Below are 21,258 nucleotides of genomic sequence, written 5' to 3' on the forward strand. Positions count from 1 at the left end.
AAAGTTGCTTTTTTTAAAAAACAAAACTTGCCTTGAAGCGATCACAGAAATCCAAAAACAAGTATCTTTTCTGAAACCTGCAAAAATGAAAAGCAGAAATGCTGTGGGATTTCCCATGTCCATATTTTGTGGCATTGACTGTCCGTGGATGTTGTTTCTGGTCAGATTCAGATCCATGTTCCGAGTGATGCAAGGAAACAGAGTTAACCACTGAGCCAGTATCAAATCATTGGACTACGGTATCTTACTTATTGAGCCAAAATGTAACCACTGAAAGACTGAATTTTATTCACTGAACCACTACATAATCTCCAAGCTTCTATATAACCACTGAGTCACTATATCTTAACCAACCACCATAAAATCACTGAACTACTTTATCTTATCCATTTAGTACTACATAAGTAGAGTCAATATATATTATTCACTGAACCGTTACATAAACCCCTCAAGTATCTATATAATTGCAGCCAGAAGTGGGAGTGATTGAGTTGGCGATTGTTTTGCGAGTGACAATGCATGCGGTAGTCTGAGGGACAGACTCTCATTCACGGTGGTTAAGGTCCCCGTTAATTTCGCCAAAACAGCAGCGACCGTCAGTTGATGTAAATAATGACCGCTACCCGTAGCCAAGTATGGATGATGTTATAGTTTGTCTTGATGCCAATCCATGGCAAGGCCTGAGTCTGCTACAATCAAAGTTTTCGTAAGGGAAAGGGGGATGTTGAGGGTTGTAGACCCGCGCCCGTGGAGGGCGGTGTAGTGCTTAGTGCAGGCGCTCTTGTGTGAGAAGGAAGCTCCAGCACTCGGGTTAACAGCTAAAATGGTGTAACTGAGGTTTATTCTTAATTTCCATTTTGATGATTGGAGCCCTTTTTGTTTTCTTTCGGACAATACAATACCAAATTTCTCTATCTTTCTTTTCTTAACAAATCTGCATTTTCTATCTTTCTTTATTTATATAATCTTTTTATATTTTTCTTTTTGTGTGTGTGTATATCTATATATATAAAACTGAATGTATGTCTGTGTGTGTGTCTGTCTGTCTGTTTGTCCTTTATGCGCTACTACATCATTCATCCGATCGCCATGAAACTTTGGGAAGTTCTTGAGTACACTCCTGGGAAGATTATAGGCATAGTACATCGATCCTATGATAAATGGCGCGCGTGCGAGCGTCGTCGACAGTTACGCCCCCCCACGTAGATCGTTCGATTTCCATCATTGCCACTAATTCTCTCACTTCCCGATGTCGTAGAAACATGAAATTTGGTACGAGCATTGATTATGCCATAAATAAGAAAAGCTAATGGGTCCCAACTCAATTATTTAATTCTAAGTGCCAAAGAATTAGCGTCCAAATTTTACGTACGGAATCTAATTCTCTCACTTCCCGATGTAATTTGGCGCGGGCATTGATTATGTCATAAATAGGAAAAGCTAATGGGTCCCAACGCAATTATTAAATTCTAAGCGCCAAAAATTTAGCGTCCAAATTTTACGTACGGAATCTAATTCTCTCACTTCCTGATGTCATCTTTATATATATATATATATATATATATAAAAATGAATGTATGTCTGTCTGTCTGTCTGTCCTTTATGCATTGCTACACCATTCATCCATTTGCCATGAAACTTTGGGAAGTTGTTGAGTACACTCCTGGGAAGATTACTGGCATAGTACATCTATCCTACGATAGGTGGCGTGCGTGCGAGCATTGTCGACAGTTATGCCCTCCAGACAGAGATTGTTTGATTTCCATCTCAAGCACGAAAGCAAAAGGCATTACGAGCAAGCGTGTTCAACTACAAAATGATGCATCCGCCAAATGCTTCGCTTGACAATTGCTGGATATGGAGAATGTTGAGGTAAAATGAAAGCTGTGCTGTGATAGGTTGCTATATGTTATACTGCTGAGACAACATGAAAGCTGTGCTGTGATTGGTTGCTACTTCTTATACTACTGAGGTTACATGAAAGCTGTGCTGTGATTGGTTGCTACTTCTTATACTACTGAGGTTACATGAAAGCTGTGGTGTGATTGGTTGCAATTTTTTTATATTGCTGACGCAGAATAAAAGTTGCGCTGTGATTGGTTGTTATTTCTCTTACTGCTGAGGTAACATGAAAGCTGTGCTGTGATTGGTTGTTATATATTATACTGCTGAGGTAACATGAAAGCTGCGCTGCGATTGGTTGACATATATTACACCACTGAGGTAACATGAAAGCTGCGCTGCGATTGGTTGACATATATTATACCACTGAGGTAACATGAAAGCTGCGCTGCGATTGGTTGGCATATATTATACCACTGAGGTAACATGAAAGCTGTGCCGTGATTGATTGTTATCTAGATATATAAAAACGAATGTATGTATGTCTGTCTGTCTTCTCAGCAATGCACAACTGGTAAGCTAGTATATATATATATATTCCTTTAGTTCTCTAATTCTTCTGTGTGCTGCCTTTCTGTATCTTTACTCTCATAATCCTTGATGTTCTTAAACTACATCTTTTCGCTCTCACAGCACTATCTTCTTCTCTCTTTCCTCTCCTTCTCCTCCGACTAACTGATTTTTCCTAACTGACTTTTCAATTGTCAACTTGTCAAGAACTTTCCCTCTTTTTAACCCAATCACGGGCCTTCTCTCATAATCACCCCACTGTCTTTCAGAGAATGGCGGTCAGGGCGAGGGGGGAAATGAAGCGACTCCAACTGACCCGAACGCACCACCGACCGACGGTGAGTAGCCAACTGATGATCAGCCATGCGGTGATGATGCCTGTTACTTCCTGGAGTATTTTATTCTGAAACAGGCACAAATATAACAAATACTCAGTGTGTGACCATGAGAATGTAAGATTCAGCAAATGTATTAAGATGCATGCGCCTCTCTATAAGTTTGGCGCACCTTACTCCAGCGCACTGTTGCTAAAGGCCGGTGTAAGATCCCCAGTATGTAGTGAATTCCCCGCATACATTTGCATAGTAGCTGTATGCACATCACAGCAGATTTAGAATAGAGACTATTTGCAAAGTTGCTTTTTTAAAAAAACAAAACTGGCCTTGAAGCGATCACAGAAATCCAAAAACAAGTATCTTTTCTGAAACCTGCAAAAATGAAAAGCAGAAATGCTGTGGGATTTCCCATGTCCATATTTTGTGCCATGGGCTGTCCGTGGATGTTGTTTCTGGTCAGATTCAGATCCATGTTCCGAGTGATGCAAGGAAACAGAGTTAACCACTGAGCCAGTATCAAATCATTGGACTACGGTATCTTACTTATTGAGCCAAAATGTAACCACTGAAAGACTGAATTTTTTTCACTGAACCACTACATAATCTCCAAGCTTCTATATAACCACTGAGTCACTATATCTTAACCACCCACCATAAAATCACTGAACTACTTTATCTTATTCATTTAGTACTACATAAGCAGAGTCACTATATATTATTCACTTAACCGTTACATAAACCCCTCAAGTATCTATATAATTGCAGCCAGAAGTGGGAGTGATTGAGTTGGCGATTGTTTTGCGAGTGACAATGCATGCGGTAGTCTGAGGGACAGACTCTCATTCACGGTGGTTAAGGTCCCCGTTAATTTCCCCAAAACAGCAACGACTGTCAGTTGATGTAAATAATGACCGCTACCCGTAGCCAAGTATGGATGATGGTATAGTTTGTCTTGATGCCAATCCATGGCAAGGCCTGAGTCTGCTACGATCAAAGTTTTTGTAAGGGAAAGGGGGATGTTGAGGGTTGTAGACCCGCGCCCGTGGAGGGCGGTGTAGTGCTTAGTGCAGGCGCTCTTGTGTGAGAAGGAAGCTCCAGCACTCGGGTTAACAGCTAAAATGGTGTAACTGAGGTTTATTCTTAATTTCCATTTTGATGATTGGAGCCCTTTTTGTTTTCTTTCGGACAATCCAATACCAAATTTCTCTATCTTTCTTTTCTTAACAAATCTGCATTTTCTATCTTTCTTTATTTATATAATCTTTTTATATTTCTTTTTGTGTGTGTGTATATCTATATATATAAAACTGAATGTATGTCTGTGTGTGTGTCTGTCTGTCTGTTTGTCCTTTATGCGCTGCTACATCATTCATCCGATCGCCATGAAACTTTGGGAAGTTCTTGAGTACACTCCTGGGAAGATTATAGGCATAGTACATCGATCCTATGATAAATGGCACGCGTGCGAGCGTCGTCGACAGTTACGCCCCCCCACGTAGATCGTTCGATTTCCATCATTGCCACTAATTCTCTCACTTCCCGATGTCGTAGAAACATGAAATTTGGCACGAGCATTGATTATGTCATAAATAAGAAAAGCTAATGGGTCCCAACTCGATTATTTAATTCTAAGTGCCAAAGAATTAGCGTCCAAATTTTACGTACGGAATCTAATTCTCTCACTTCCCGATGTAATTTGGCACGGGCATTGATTATGTCATAAATAGGAAAAGCTAATGGGTCCCAACGCGATTATTAAATTCTAAGCGCAAAAGAATGTGTCCAAATTTTACGTACGGAATCTAATTCTCTCACTTCGCGATGTAATTTGGCATGGGCATTGATTATGTCATAAATAGGAAAAGCTAATGGGTCCCAACGCGATTATTAAATTCTAAGCGCAAAAGAATTAGTGTCCAAATTTTACGTACGGAATCTAATTCTCTCACTTCCCGATGTAATTTGGCACGGGCATTGATTGTGTCATAAATAGGAAAAGCTAATGGGTCCCAACGCGATTATTAAATTCTAAGCGCAAAAGAATTAGTGTCCAAATTTTACGTACAGAATCTAATTCTCTCACGTCCCAATGTCATAGAAACTTGAAATTTGGCACGAGCATTGACTATGTCATAAATAGGAAAAATTAACGGGTCACAACTCGATTATTTAATTCGAAGTGCAAAAAAAGTTAGCGTCCAAATTTTACGTACGGAATCTAATTCTCTCACTTCCCAATGTCATAGAAATTTAAAATTTGGCACAAGCATTGATTATATCATAAATAGGAAAAACGAAAGGGTCCCAACTCGCTTATTTAATTCTAAGCGCAAAAGAATTAGTGTCCAAATTTTACGTACGGAATCTAATTCTCCCACTTCCCAATGTCATAGAAACTTGAAATTTGGCACGAGCATTGATTATGTCATAAATCGGAAAAGCTTATGGGACCCAAATCGATTGTTCAATTCTAAGCGCAAAAGAATTAGCGTCCAAATTTTACGTATGGAATCTAATTCTCTCACTTCCTGATGTCATCTTTATATATATATAAAAATGAATGTATGTATGTCTGTCTGTCTGTCCTTTATGCATTGCTACACCATTCATCCATTTGCCATGAAACTTTGGGAAGTTGTTGAGTACACTCCTGGGAAGATTACTGGCATAGTACATCAATCCTACGATAGGTGGCGTGCGTGCGAGCATCGTCGACAGTTATGCCCTCCAGACAGAGATTGTTTGATTTCCATCTCAAGCACGAAAGCAAAAGGCATTACGAGCAAGCGTGTTCAACTACAAAATGATGCATCCGCCAAATGCTTCGCTTGACAATTGCTGGATATTGAGAATGCTGAGGTAAAATGAAAGCTATGCTGAGATTGGTTGCTATATGTTATACTGCTGAGACAACATGAAAGCTGTGCTGTGATTGGTTGCTACTTCTTATACTACTGAGGTTACATGAAAGCTGTGCTGTGATAGGTTGCTATATGTTATACTGCTGAGACAACATGAAAGCTGTGCTGTGATTGGTTGCTACTTTTACTACTGAGGTTACATGAAAACTGTGCTGTGATTGGTTGCTACTTCTTATACTACTGAGGTTACATGAAAGCTGTGGTGTGATTGGTTGCAATTGTTTTATATTGCTGACGCAGAATAAAAGTTGCGCTGTGATTGGTTGTTATTTCTCTTACTACTGAGGTAACATGAAAGCTGCGCTGTTATTGGTTGTTATATATTATACTGCTGAGGTAACATGAAAGCTGCGCTGCGATTGGTTGACATATATTATACCACTGAGGTAACATGAAAGCTGCGCTGCGATTGGTTGACATATATTATACCACTGAGGTAACATGAAAGCTGTGCCGTGATTGATTGTTATCTAGATATATAAAAACGAATGTATGTATGTCTGTCTGTCTTCGCAGCAATGCACGAGAGGTAAGCTAATATATATATATATATATTCTTTTAGTTCTCTAATTCTTCTGTGTGCTGCCTTTCTATATCTTTACTCTCATAATCCTTGATGTTCTTAAACTACATCTTTTCGCTCTCACAGCACTATCTTCTTCTCTCTTTCCTCTCCTTCTCCTCCGACTAACTGATTTTTCCTAACTGACTTTTCAATTGTCAACTTGTCAAGAACTTTCCCTCTTTTTAACCCAATCACGGGCCTTCTCTCATAATCACCCCACTGTCTTTCAGAGAATGGCGGTCAGGACGAGGGGGGAAATGAAGCGACTCCAACTGACCCGAACGCACCACCGACCGGGGGTGAGTAGCCAACTGATGATCAGCCATGCGGTGATGATGCCTGTTACTTCCTGGAGTATTTTATTCTGAAACAGGAACAAATATAACAAATACTCAGTGTGTGACCATGAGAATGTAAGATTCAGCAAATGTATTAAGATGCATGCGCCTCTCTATGAGTTTGACACACCTTACTCCAGCGCACTGTTGCTAAAGGCCGGTGTAAGATCCCCAGTATGTAGTGAATTCCCCGCATACATTTGCATAGTAGCTGTATGCACATCACAGCAGATTTAGAATAGAGACTATTTGCAAAGTTGCTTTTTTAAAAAAACAAAACTTGCCTTGAAGCGATCACAGAAATCCAAAAACAAGTATCTTTTCTGAAACCTGCAAAAATGAAAAGCAGAAATGCTGTGGGATTTCCCATGTCCATATTTTGTGCCATGGGCTGTCCGTGGATGTTGTTTCTGGTCAGATTCAGATCCATGTTCCGAGTGATGCAAGGAAACAGAGTTAACCACTGAGCCAGTATCAAATCATTGGACTACGGTATCTTACTTATTGAGCCAAAATGTAACCACTGAAAGACTGAATTTTATTCACTGAACCACTACATAATCTCCAAGCTTCTATATAACCACTGAGTCACTATATCTTAACCACCCACCATAAAATCACTGAACTACTTTATCTTATTCATTTAGTACTACATAAGCAGAGTCAATATATATTATTCACTGAACCGTTACGTAAAACCATCAAGTATCTATATAATTGCAGCCAGAAGTGGGAGTGATTGAGTTGGCGATTGTTTTGCGAGGGACGATGCTTGCAGTAATCTGAGGGACAGACTCTCATTCACGGTGGTTAAGGTCCCCGTTAATTTCGCCAAAACAGCAGCGACCGTCAGTTGATGTAAATAATGACCGCTACCCGTAGCCAAGTATGGATGATGGTATAGTTTGTATTGATGCCAATCCATGGCAAGGCCTGAGTCTGCTACGATCAAAGTTTTCGTAAGGGAAAGGGGGATGTTGAGGGTTGTAGACCCGCGCCCGTGGAGGGCGGTGTAGTGCTCAGTGCAGGCGGTCTTGTGTGAGAAGGAAGCTCCAGCAGTCGGGTTAACAGCTAAAATGGTGTAACTGAGGTTTATTCTTAATTTCCATTTTGATGATTGGAGCCCTTTTTGTTTTCTTTCGGACAATACAATACCAAATTTCTCTATCTTTCTTTTCTTAACAAATCTGCATTTTCTATCTTTCTTTATTTATATAATCTTTTTATATTTCTTTTTGTGTGTGTGTATATCTATATATATAAAACTGAATGTATGTCTGTGTGTGTGTCTGTCTGTCTGTTTGTCCTTTATGCGCTACTACATCATTCATCCGATCGCCATGAAACTTTGGGAAGTTCTTGAGTACACTCCTGGGAAGATTATAGGCATAGCACATCGATCCTATGATAAATGGCGCGCGTGCGAGCGTCGTCGACAGTTACGCCCCCCCACGTAGATCGTTCGATTTCCATCATTGCCACTAATTCTCTCACTTCCCGATGTCGTAGAAACATGAAATTTGGCGCGAGCATTGATTATGCCATAAATAAGAAAAGCTAATGGGTCCCAACTCGATTATTTAATTCTAAGTGCCAAAGAATTAGCGTCCAAATTTTACGTACGGAATCTAATTCTCTCACTTCCCGATGTAATTTGGCACGGGTATTGATTATGTCATAAATAGGAAAAGCTAATGGGTCCCAACGCAATTATTAAATTCTAAGCGCAAAAGAATTAGTGTCCAAATTTTACGTACGGAATCTAATTCTCTCACTTCCTGATGTCATCTTTATATATATATATATATATATATATATATATATATATATATATATATATATATATATATATATATATAAATGAATGTATGTATGTCTGTTTGTCTGTCCTTTATGCATTGCTACACCATTCATCCATTTGCCATGAAACTTTGGGAAGTTGTTGAGTACACTCCTGGGAAGATTACTGGCATAGTACATCTATCCTACGATAGGTGGCGTGCGTGCGAGCATTGTCGACAGTTATGCCCTCCAGACAGAGATTGTTTGATTTCCATCTCAAGCACGAAAGCAAAAGGCATTACGAGCAAGCGTGTTCAACTACAAAATGATGCATCCGCCAAATGCTTCGCTTGACAATTGCTGGATATGGAGAATGTTGAGGTAAAATGAAAGCTATGCTGAGATTGGTTGCTACTTCTTATACTACTGAGGTTACATGAAAGCTGTGGTGTGATTGGTTGCAATTTTTTTATATTGCTGACGCAGAATAAAAGTTGAGCTGTGATTGGTTGTTATTTCTCTTACTGCTGAGGTAACATGAAAGCTGCGCTGTGATTAGTTGTTATATATTATACTGCTGAGGTAACATGAAAGCTGCGCTGCGATTGGTTGACATATATTATACCACTGAGGTAACATGAAAGCTGTGCCGTGATTGATTGTTATCTAGATATATAAAAACGAATGTATGTATGTCTGTCTGTCTTCGCAGCAATGCACGACAGGTAAGCTAGTATATATATATATTCCTTTAGTTCTCTAATTCTTCTGTGTGCTGCCTTTCTGTATCTTTACTCTCATAATCCTTGATGTTCTTAAACTACATCTTTTCACTCTCACAGCACTATCTTCTTCTCTCTTTCCTCTCCTTCTCCTCCGACTAACTGATTTTTCCTAACTGACTTTTCAATTGTCAACTTGTCAAGAACTTTCCCTCTTTTTAACCCAATCACGGGCCTTCTCTCATAATCACCCCACTGTCTTTCAGAGAATGGCGGTCAGGGCGAGGGGGGAAATGAAGCGACTCCAACTGACCCGAACGCACCACCGACCGACGGTGAGTAGCCAACTGATGATCAGCCATGCGGTGATGATGCCTGTTACTTCCTGGAGTATTTTATTCTGAAACAGGAACAAATATAACAAATACTCAGTGTGTGACCATGAGAATGTAAGATTCAGCAAATGTATTAAGATGCATGCGCCTCTCTATAAGTTTGGCGCACCTTACTCCAGCGCACTGTTGCTAAAGGCCGGTGTAAGATCCCCAGTATGTAGTGAATTCCCCGCATACATTTGCATAGTAGCTGTATGCACATCACAGCAGATTTAGAATAGAGACTATTTGCAAAGTTGCTTTTTTAAAAAAACAAAACTGGCCTTGAAGCGATCACAGAAATCCAAAAACAAGTATCTTTTCTGAAACCTGCAAAAATGAAAAGCAGAAATGCTGTGGGATTTCCCATGTCCATATTTTGTGCCATGGGCTGTCCGTGGATGTTGTTTCTGGTCAGATTCAGATCCATGTTCCGAGTGATGCAAGGAAACAGAGTTAACCACTGAGCCAGTATCAAATCATTGGACTACGGTATCTTACTTATTGAGCCAAAATGTAACCACTGAAAGACTGAATTTTTTTCACTGAACCACTACATAATCTCCAAGCTTCTATATAACCACTGAGTCACTATATCTTAACCACCCACCATAAAATCACTGAACTACTTTATCTTATTCATTTAGTACTACATAAGCAGAGTCACTATATATTATTCACTTAACCGTTACATAAACCCCTCAAGTATCTATATAATTGCAGCCAGAAGTGGGAGTGATTGAGTTGGCGATTGTTTTGCGAGTGACAATGCATGCGGTAGTCTGAGGGACAGACTCTCATTCACGGTGGTTAAGGTCCCCGTTAATTTCCCCAAAACAGCAACGACTGTCAGTTGATGTAAATAATGACCGCTACCCGTAGCCAAGTATGGATGATGGTATAGTTTGTCTTGATGCCAATCCATGGCAAGGCCTGAGTCTGCTACGATCAAAGTTTTTGTAAGGGAAAGGGGGATGTTGAGGGTTGTAGACCCGCGCCCGTGGAGGGCGGTGTAGTGCTTAGTGCAGGCGCTCTTGTGTGAGAAGGAAGCTCCAGCACTCGGGTTAACAGCTAAAATGGTGTAACTGAGGTTTATTCTTAATTTCCATTTTGATGATTGGGGCCCTTTTTGTTTTCTTTCGGACAATCCAATACCAAATTTCTCTATCTTTCTTTTCTTAACAAATCTGCATTTTCTATCTTTCTTTATTTATATAATCTTTTTATATTTCTTTTTGTGTGTGTGTATATCTATATATATAAAACTGAATGTATGTCTGTGTGTGTGTCTGTCTGTCTGTTTGTCCTTTATGCGCTGCTACATCATTCATCCGATCGCCATGAAACTTTGGGAAGTTCTTGAGTACACTCCTGGGAAGATTATAGGCATAGTACATCGATCCTATGATAAATGGCACGCGTGCGAGCGTCGTCGACAGTTACGCCCCCCCACGTAGATCGTTCGATTTCCATCATTGCCACTAATTCTCTCACTTCCCGATGTCGTAGAAACATGAAATTTGGCACGAGCATTGATTATGTCATAAATAAGAAAAGCTAATGGGTCCCAACTCGATTATTTAATTCTAAGTGCCAAAGAATTAGCGTCCAAATTTTACGTACGGAATCTAATTCTCTCACTTCCCGATGTAATTTGGCACGGGCATTGATTATGTCATAAATAGGAAAAGCTAATGGGTCCCAACGCGATTATTAAATTCTAAGCGCAAAAGAATGTGTCCAAATTTTACGTACGGAATCTAATTCTCTCACTTCGCGATGTAATTTGGCATGGGCATTGATTATGTCATAAATAGGAAAAGCTAATGGGTCCCAACGCGATTATTAAATTCTAAGCGCAAAAGAATTAGTGTCCAAATTTTACGTACGGAATCTAATTCTCTCACTTCCCGATGTAATTTGGCACGGGCATTGATTGTGTCATAAATAGGAAAAGCTAATGGGTCCCAACGCGATTATTAAATTCTAAGCGCAAAAGAATTAGTGTCCAAATTTTACGTACAGAATCTAATTCTCTCACGTCCCAATGTCATAGAAACTTGAAATTTGGCACGAGCATTGACTATGTCATAAATAGGAAAAATTAACGGGTCACAACTCGATTATTTAATTCGAAGTGCAAAAAAAGTTAGCGTCCAAATTTTACGTACGGAATCTAATTCTCTCACTTCCCAATGTCATAGAAATTTAAAATTTGGCACAAGCATTGATTATATCATAAATAGGAAAAACGAAAGGGTCCCAACTCGCTTATTTAATTCTAAGCGCAAAAGAATTAGTGTCCAAATTTTACGTACGGAATCTAATTCTCCCACTTCCCAATGTCATAGAAACTTGAAATTTGGCACGAGCATTGATTATGTCATAAATCGGAAAAGCTTATGGGACCCAAATCGATTGTTCAATTCTAAGCGCAAAAGAATTAGCGTCCAAATTTTACGTATGGAATCTAATTCTCTCACTTCCTGATGTCATCTTTATATATATATAAAAATGAATGTATGTATGTCTGTCTGTCTGTCCTTTATGCATTGCTACACCATTCATCCATTTGCCATGAAACTTTGGGAAGTTGTTGAGTACACTCCTGGGAAGATTACTGGCATAGTACATCAATCCTACGATAGGTGGCGTGCGTGCGAGCATCGTCGACAGTTATGCCCTCCAGACAGAGATTGTTTGATTTCCATCTCAAGCACGAAAGCAAAAGGCATTACGAGCAAGCGTGTTCAACTACAAAATGATGCATCCGCCAAATGCTTCGCTTGACAATTGCTGGATATTGAGAATGCTGAGGTAAAATGAAAGCTATGCTGAGATTGGTTGCTATATGTTATACTGCTGAGACAACATGAAAGCTGTGCTGTGATTGGTTGCTACTTCTTATACTACTGAGGTTACATGAAAGCTGTGCTGTGATAGGTTGCTATATGTTATACTGCTGAGACAACATGAAAGCTGTGCTGTGATTGGTTGCTACTTATACTACTGAGGTTACATGAAAACTGTGCTGTGATTGGTTGCTACTTCTTATACTACTGAGGTTACATGAAAGCTGTGGTGTGATTGGTTGCAATTGTTTTATATTGCTGACGCAGAATAAAAGTTGCGCTGTGATTGGTTGTTATTTCTCTTACTGCTGAGGTAACATGAAAGCTGCGCTGTTATTGGTTGTTATATATTATACTGCTGAGGTAACATGAAAGCTGCGCTGCGATTGGTTGACATATATTATACCACTGAGGTAACATGAAAGCTGCGCTGCGATTGGTTGACATATATTATACCACTGAGGTAACATGAAAGCTGTGCCGTGATTGATTGTTATCTAGATATATAAAAACGAATGTATGTATGTCTGTCTGTATTCGCAGCAATGCACGAGAGGTAAGCTAATATATATATATATATATATATTCTTTTAGTTCTCTAATTCTTCTGTGTGCTGCCTTTCTATATCTTTACTCTCATAATCCTTGATGTTCTTAAACTACATCTTTTCGCTCTCACAGCACTATCTTCTTCTCTCTTTCCTCTCCTTCTCCTCCGACTAACTGATTTTTCCTAACTGACTTTTCAATTGTCAACTTGTCCAGAACTTTCCCTCTTTTTAACCCAATCACGGGCCTTCTCTCATAATCACCCCACTGTCTTTCAGAGAATGGCGGTCAGGACGAGGGGGGAAATGAAGCGACTCCAACTGACCCGAACGCACCACCGACCGACGGTGAGTAGCCAACTGATGATCAGCCATGCGGTGATGATGCCTGTTACTTCCTGGAGTATTTTATTCTGAAACAGGCACAAATATAACAAATACTCAGTGTGTGACCATGAGAATGTAAGATTCAGCAAATGTATTAAGATGCATGCGCCTCTCTATGAGTTTGACGCACCTTACTCCAGCGCACTGTTGCTAAAGGTCGGTGTAAGATCCCCAGTATGTAGTGAATTCCCCGCATACATTTGCATAGTAGCTGTATGCACATCACAGCAGATTTAGAATAAAGACTATTTGCAAAGTTGCTTTTTTAAAAAAACAGAACTGGCCTTGGGGCGATCACAGAAATCCAAAAACAAGTATCTTTTCTGAAACCTGCAAAAATGAAAAGCAGAAATGCTGTGGGATTTCCCTTGTCCATATTTTGTGCCATGGGCTGTCCGTGGATGTTGTTTCTGCTCACATGTTCCGAATGATGCAAGGAAACAGAATTAACCACTGAGCCAGTATCAAATCACTGGACTACGGTATCTTACTTATTGAGCCAAAATGTACCACTAAGGTAACATGAAAGCTGCGCTGTGATTGATTGTTATCTAGATATATAAAAACGAATATATGTATGTCTGTCTGTCTGTCTTCGCAGCAATGCGCGACAGGTAAGCTAGTATATATATATATATATATTCCTTTAGTTCTCTAATTCTTCTGTGTGCTGCCTTTCTATATCTTTACTCTCATAATCCTTGATGTTCTTAAACTACATCTTTTCCTTCTCACAGCACTATCTTCTTCACTCTTTCCTTTCCTTCTCCTCCGTCTAACTGATTTTTTCTAACTGACTTTTCAACTGTCAACCTGTCCAGAACTTTCCCTCTTTTTAACCCAATCACGGGCCTTCTCTCATAATCACTCCACTGTCTTTCAGACCTTACCGAAGAGGAAGTCGCGGCCTATGCTCAGTATTTAAATAGGCTGATCATGGGTGAGTAGCCAACTGATGATCAGCCATGCGGTGATGATGCCTGTTACTTCCTGGAGTATTTTATTCTGAAACAGGCACAAATATAACAAATACTCAGTGTGTGACCATGAGAATGTAAGATTCAGCAAATGTATTAAGATGCATGCGCCTCTCTATAAGTTTGGCGCACCTTACTCCAGCGCACTGTTGCTAAAGGCCGGTGTAAGATCCCCAGTATGTAGTGAATTCCCCGCATACATTTGCATAGTAGCTGTATGCACATCACAGCAGATTTAGAATAGAGACTATTTGCAAAGTTGCTTTTTTTAAAAAACAAAAAACAGAACTGGCCTTGGGGCGATCACAGAAATCCAAAAACAAGTATCTTTTCTGAAACCTGCAAAAATGAAAAGCAGAAATGCTGTGGGATTTCCCTTGTCCATATTTTGTGCCATGGGCTGTCCGTGGATGTTGTTTCTGGTCAGCTTCAGATCCATGTTCCGAGTGATGCAAGGAAACAGAGTTAACCACTGAGCCAGTATCAAATCATTGGACTACGGTATCTTACTTATTGAGCCAAAATGTAACCACTGAAAGACTGAATTTTATTCACTGAACCACTCAATAATCTCCAAGCTTCTATATAACCACTGAGTCACTAGATCTTAACCACCCACTATAAAATCACTGAACTACTTTATCTTATTCATTTAGTACTACATAAGCAGAGTCACTATATATTATTCACTGAACCGTTACATAAAACCCTCAAGTATCTATATAATTGCAGCCAGAAGTGGGAGTGATTGAGTTGGCGATTGTTTTGCGAGTGACGATGCAAGGGGTAGTCTGAGGGACAAACTCTCATTCACGGTGGTTAAGGTCCTGTTAATTTCCCCAAAACAGCAGCGACCGTCAGTTGATGTAAATAATGACCGCTACCCGTAGCCAAGTATGGATGATGGTATAGTTTGTCTTGATGCCAATCCATGGCAAGGCCTGAGTCTGCTACGATCAAAGTTTTTGTAAGGGAAAGGGGGATGTTGAGGGTTGTAGACCCGCGCCCGTGGAGGGCGGTGTAGTGCTTAGTGCAGGCGGTCTTGTGTGAGAAGGAAGCTCCAGCAGTCGGGTTAACAGCTAAAATGGTGTAACTGAGGTTTATTCTTAATTTCCATTTTGATGATTGGAGCCCTTTTTGTTTTCTTTCGGACAATCCAATACCAAATTTCTCTATCTTTCTTTTCTTAACAAATCTGCATTTTCTATCTTTCTTTATTTATATAATCTTTTTATATTTCTTTTTGTGTGTGTGTATATCTATATATATAAAACTGAATGTATGTCTGTGTGTCTGTCTGTCTGTGTGCCTGTCTGTTTGTCCTTTATGCGCTACTACACCATTCATCCGATCGCCATGAAACTATTGGAATTTGTAGGCATAGTACATTTATGCTACGATAAATGGCACGCGTGTGTGCGTCGTCGACACCCCCCCACGTAGATCGTTCGATTTCCATCATTGCCACTAATTCTCTCACTTCCCGATGTCGTAGAAACATGAAATTTGGCAAGAGCATTGATTATGTCATAAATAGGAAAAGTTAATGGGTCCCAACTCGATTATTCAATGCTATGCGCAAAAAAGTTAGTGTCCAAATTTTGCGTTCGGAATGTAATTTTCCCACATAGAAACTCGAAATTTGGCACGAGCATTGAATATATCATAAATAGGAAAAGCTAATGGGTCCCAACTCGATTATTCAATTCTAAGCACAAAAGAATTAGCATCCAAATTTTACGTACGGAATCGAATTCTCTCACTTCCCAATTTAATCCAAACTTGAAATTTGGCACGAGCATTGATTATGTTATAAATAGGAAAAGTTAATGGATCCCAACTCGATTATTCAATTCTATGCGTAAAAGAATTAGCGTCCAAATTTTACATACAGAATGTAACTTTCTTACTTTCGAGTGTCATAGAAACGTGAAATTTGGCACGAACATTGATTATGTTATAAATAGGAAAAGTTAATGGGAAGTTATTGAGTACACTCCTGGGAAGATTACTGGCATAGTACATCTATCCTACGATAGGTGGCGTGCGTGCGAGCGTCGTCGACAGTTATGCCCCCCAGACAAAGATTGTTTGATTTCCATCTCAAGCACGAAAGCAAAAGGCATTACGAGCAAGCGTGTTCAACTACAAAATGATGCATCCGCCAAACGTTTCGCAAGACAATTCCTGGATATTGAGAATGCTGAGGTAAAATAAAAGCGGTGCTGTGATTGGTTGCTTTATATTATACCGCTGAGGTAAAATCAATGCTGCACTGTGATTCGTTGCTATTTTTTATATTGCTGAGGCAGAATAAAAGTTGTGCTGTGATTGGTTGTTATTTGTCTTACTGCTGACGTAACATGAAAGATGTGCAGTGATTGGTTGTTATTAGTGATGAGCGAACGTGTCCGTTACGGACACATCCGCACCCGGACACCGGCTTTGCCGAACACTGCAGTGTTCGCGCGTAAGTGTCCGGGTGCCGCCGGGGGGCGGGGAGATGCGCGGCGGCGCGGGCGGCAGTAGCGGGGAACAGGGGGGAGCCCTCTCTCTCTCCCTCTCCCCCCCACTCCCCGCCGCACCCCCCCGCGCTGCCACGGCGGCCCCCGAACTTTTTCGCCCGAACACTGAAGTGTTCGCAAAGTTCGGTGTTCGGGCGAAAAAGGGGCGGGGCCGAACGTGTTCGCTCATCTCTAGTTGTTATATATTATACCGCTGAGGTAACATGAAAGCTGCACTGTGATTGGTTGTTATATTTTATACTGCTGAGGTAACATATAAGCTGCGCTGTGATTGGGGGTTTTATATTATAAAGCTGAGGTAACATCAAAGCTGCGCTGTGATTGGTTGTTATATATTATACCACCGAGGTAACCTAAAAAAGCTGCGCTGTGATTGGTTGTTATCTAGATATATAAAAACGAATGTATGTCTGTCTGTCTTCGCAGCAACGCGCGACAGGTAAGCTAGTATATATATAAAAAATGAATGTATGTCTGTTTGCCTGTCTGTTTGTCCTTTATGCGCTACTACACCATTCATCCAATCGCCATTAAACTTTGGGAAGTTCTTGAGTACACTCCTGGGAAGATTATAGGCATAGTACATCGATCCTATGATAAATGGCGCGCGTGCGAGCGTCGTCGACAGTTACGCCCCCCCCACGTAGATCGTTCGATTTCCATCATTGCCACTAATTCTCTCAGGTACCAATGTCATAGAAACTGGAAATTTGGCACAAGCATTGATTATGTCATAAATAGGAAAAGTTAATGGGTCCCAAATCGATTATTCAATTCAAAGCGCAAAAAAAATTAGCGTCCAAATTTTACGTACAGAATCTAATTCTCTCACTTCCCAATGTCATAGAAATTTGAAATTTGGCACGAGCATTGATTATGTCATAAATAGGAAAAGCTAATGGGTCCCAACTCGATTATTCAATTCTAAGCGCCAAAGAATAAGCGTCCAAATTTTACATATGGAATCTAATTCTCTTACTTCCTGATGTCATCTCTATATATATAAAAACGAATGTATGTATGTCTGTCTGTCCTTTATGCATTACTACACCATTCATCCAATTGCCATGAGACTTTGGGAAGTTGTTCAGTACACTCCTGGGAAGATTACTGGCATAGTACATCTATCCTACGATAGGTGGCGCGCATGCGAGCATCGTCGACAGTTATGCCCTCCAGACAAAGATCATTTGATTTCCATCTCAAGCACGAAAGCAAACGGCATTACGAGCAACAGGATGCGTGTTCAACTACAAAATGATGCATCCGCCGAACGTTTCGCAAGACAATTGCAGGATATTCAGAATGCTGAGGTAAATTAAAAGTTGCACTGTGATTGGTTGTTATATATTATACTGCTCAGGTAACATGTAAGCTGCGCTGCAATTGGTTTACATATATTATACCACTGAGGTAACATGAAAGCTGCGCTGTGATTGGTTGTTATCTAGATATATAAAAACGCCTGTATGTATGTCTGTCTGTCTTCGCAGCAACGCGCGATGGGTAAACTAGTATATATATATATATATTCCTTTAGTTCTCTAATTCTTCTGTGTGCTGCCTTTCTATATCTTTCCTCTCATAATCCTTGATGTTCTTAAACTACATCTTTTCACTCTCACAGCACTATCTTCTTCACTCTTTCCTCTCCTTCTCCTCAGACTAACTGATTTTTTCTAACTGACTTTTCAACTGTCAACCTGTCCAGAACTTTCCCTCTTTTTCACCCAATCACGGGCCTTCTCTCATAATCACCCCACTGTCTTTCAGATAATCCCGATCTGACCTCCCAGTCTATTGCTGAGCTTTTCAATTCAGAGACCGGGGGTGAGTAGCCAACTGATGATCAGCCATGCGGTGATGATGCCTGTTACTTCCTGCAGTATTTTATTCTGAAACAGGCACAAATATAACAAATACTCAGTGTGTGACCATGAGAATGTAAGATTCAGCAAATGTATTAAGATGCATGCGCCTCTCTATAAGTTTGGCGCACCTTACTCCAGCGCACTGTTGCTAAAGGCCGGTGTAAGATCCCCAGTATGTAGTGAATTCCCCGCATACATTTGCATAGTAGCTGTATGCACATCACAGCAGATTAAGAATGGAGACTATTTGCAAAGTTGCTTTTTTAAAAAAAACAGAAAACAAAACTGGCCTTGGGGCGATCACAGAAATCCAAAAACAAGTGTCTTTTGTGAAACCTGCAAAAATGAAAAGCAGAAATGCTGTGAGATTTCCCTTGTCCATATTTTGTGCCATGGGCTGTCCGTGGATGTTGTTTCTGGTCAGCTTCAGATCCATGTTCCGAGTGATGCAAGGAAACAGAATTAACCACTGAGCCAGTATCAAATCATTGGACTACGGTATCTTACTTATTGAGCCAAAATGTAACCACTGAAAGACTGAATTTTATTCACTGAACCACTACATAATCTCCAAGCTTCTACATAACCACTGAGTCACTATATCTTAACCAACCACCATAAAATCACTGAACTACTTTATCTTATCCATTTAGTACTACATAAGTAGAGTCAATATATATTATTCACTGAACCGTTACATAAAACCCTCAAGTATCTATATAATTGCAGCCAGAAGTGGGAGTGATTGAGTTGGCGATTGTTTTGCGAGTGACGATGCAAGCGGTAGTCTGAGGCACAGACTCCCAATTGTTAAGGTCCCTCTTAATTTTTCCAAAACAGCAGCGACCGTCAGTTGATGTAAATAATGATCGCTACCCGTAGCCAAGTATGGATGATGTTATAGTTTGTCGTGACGCCAATCCATGGCAAGGCCTGAGTCTGCTACGATCAAAGTTTTTGTAAGGGAAAGGGGGATGTTGAGGGTTGTAGACCCGCGCCTGTGGAGGGCGGTGTAGTGCTCAGTGCAGGCGGTCTTGTGTGAGAAGGAAGCTCCAGCAGTCGGGCTAACAGCTAAAATATACTGGCTATAAAGGCAGTGGGCTTTTTCAAAAAAATTGGGAAAAAAAAATCTTTGGGCTGCCTGTGACCGTGTTCAGTTTACTGCGTGTCTGCTGGGGGTAGTAGTCGCTCACTATTACCCAGCTAGGTGTTCCTGCAGCCTTGCGCATAGTTTTTCTGGCTGCACTGTGCTTTCAATAACCACAGTTATCCTCCAACAGGGAAATCCATATACAGCCTATATAGGCAGTGGGCTTTTTCCCAAAAATTGGAAACAAATACTACATTTGGTGTGCCTGTGACCGTCTTCAGTTTGCTGCGTGTGTGCTGGGGGTAGTAGTCGCTCATTATTACCCAGCCAAGCCTGTGACCGTGTACAGTTTACTGCGTGTCTGCTGGGGGTAGTAGTCGCTCATTATTACCCAGCTAAGCGTTACAGCAGGCTTGCGCATAATTGTTTCCTGGCTCTGCTGTGTTCGTTACATGATCGCCGTCATCCTGCCAGAGGGAAAGAGTATACATATATACGCTGTATATATGGGGCCTGTCTTGACTGCTACTATTACTGAAATGGGCGTTTGGGCAGCATGTTACACAGGAGAAGTGGCAGCGGAGTGTCATGCAGGCAGTGATTATGCTTTGTTGGAGGTAGTGTGGTGCTTAGCTAAGGTATGCCATGCTAATGAGGGTTTTTCAGAAGTAAAAATTGTTGGGGGGGGGTCTCACTCTTGCCACTATTGCGGCTTAACAGTGGAACCTGGGAACTTGAGATGCAGCCCAACATGTAGCCCCTCGCCTGCCATATCCGTTTCTGTGTCGTTCTCATCACTTTCTTGAATTTCCCAGATTTTCACAAATGAAAACCTTGGCGGAGCATAGGTCCCATACAAAAATCCTTGAGTCGCCCATTGACTTCAATGGGGTTTGTTACTCAAAACGAACCATCGAGCATCGCGGGACGTTCGACTTGAGTAACGAGCACCCGAACATTTTGGTGCTCGCTCATCTCTAGTTGTTATATATTATACTGCTGAGGTAACATGAAAGCTGCACTGTGATTGGGTGTTATATATTATAAAGCTGAGGTAACATGTAAGCTACGCTGCGATTGGTTGACATTTATTATACCACTGAGGTAAAATAAAAGCTGCGCTGTGATTGATTGTTATCTAGATATATTTATAACGAATTTATGTATGTATGTCTGTCTTCGCAGCAATGCGCGACGGGTCATCTAGTATACATATATTCCTTTAGTTCTCTAATTCTTCTGTGTGCTGCCTTTCTATATCTTTCCTCTCATAATCCTTGATGTTCTTAAACTACATCTTTTCCTTCTCACAGCACTATCTTCTTCTCTCCTTCTTCTCTCTTTCCTCTCCTTCTCCTCCGACTAACTGATTTTTCCTAACTGACTTTTCAACTGTCAACCTGTCCAGAACTTTCCCTCTTTTTCACCCAATCACGGGCCTCCTCTCATAATCACCCCACTGTCTTTCAGGGGTACTCATGGTGACCGCCGAGGAAATTGATGCGCTTAGAAATGACCTGACCGGGGGTGAGTAGCCAACTGATGATCAGCCATGCGG

General features: G+C 40.6%; 1 protein-coding gene across 1 annotated transcript in view; it reads left to right on the forward strand.

The window, feature by feature from the left end:
- The window catches only part of LOC136631961 (short-chain collagen C4-like), a 471,326-nt gene extending 461,892 nt beyond the window's left edge, over positions 1 to 9,434 (forward strand). Inside the window, exons 9-11 of the mRNA XM_066606484.1 lie at positions 2,682 to 2,750; positions 6,465 to 6,533; positions 9,343 to 9,434. Of these exons, the coding sequence (XP_066462581.1) occupies positions 2,682 to 2,750; positions 6,465 to 6,533; positions 9,343 to 9,419 (215 nt within the window). The 3' untranslated portion in view covers positions 9,420 to 9,434. The remainder of the gene's footprint in view (positions 1 to 2,681; positions 2,751 to 6,464; positions 6,534 to 9,342) is intronic.
- The last annotated feature ends 11,824 nt before the right edge of the window (positions 9,435 to 21,258 follow it).

Source organism: Eleutherodactylus coqui, chromosome 6 (assembly GCF_035609145.1).
Source record: "Eleutherodactylus coqui strain aEleCoq1 chromosome 6, aEleCoq1.hap1, whole genome shotgun sequence".
NCBI classification, from domain to species: Eukaryota; Metazoa; Chordata; class Amphibia; order Anura; family Eleutherodactylidae; genus Eleutherodactylus; species Eleutherodactylus coqui.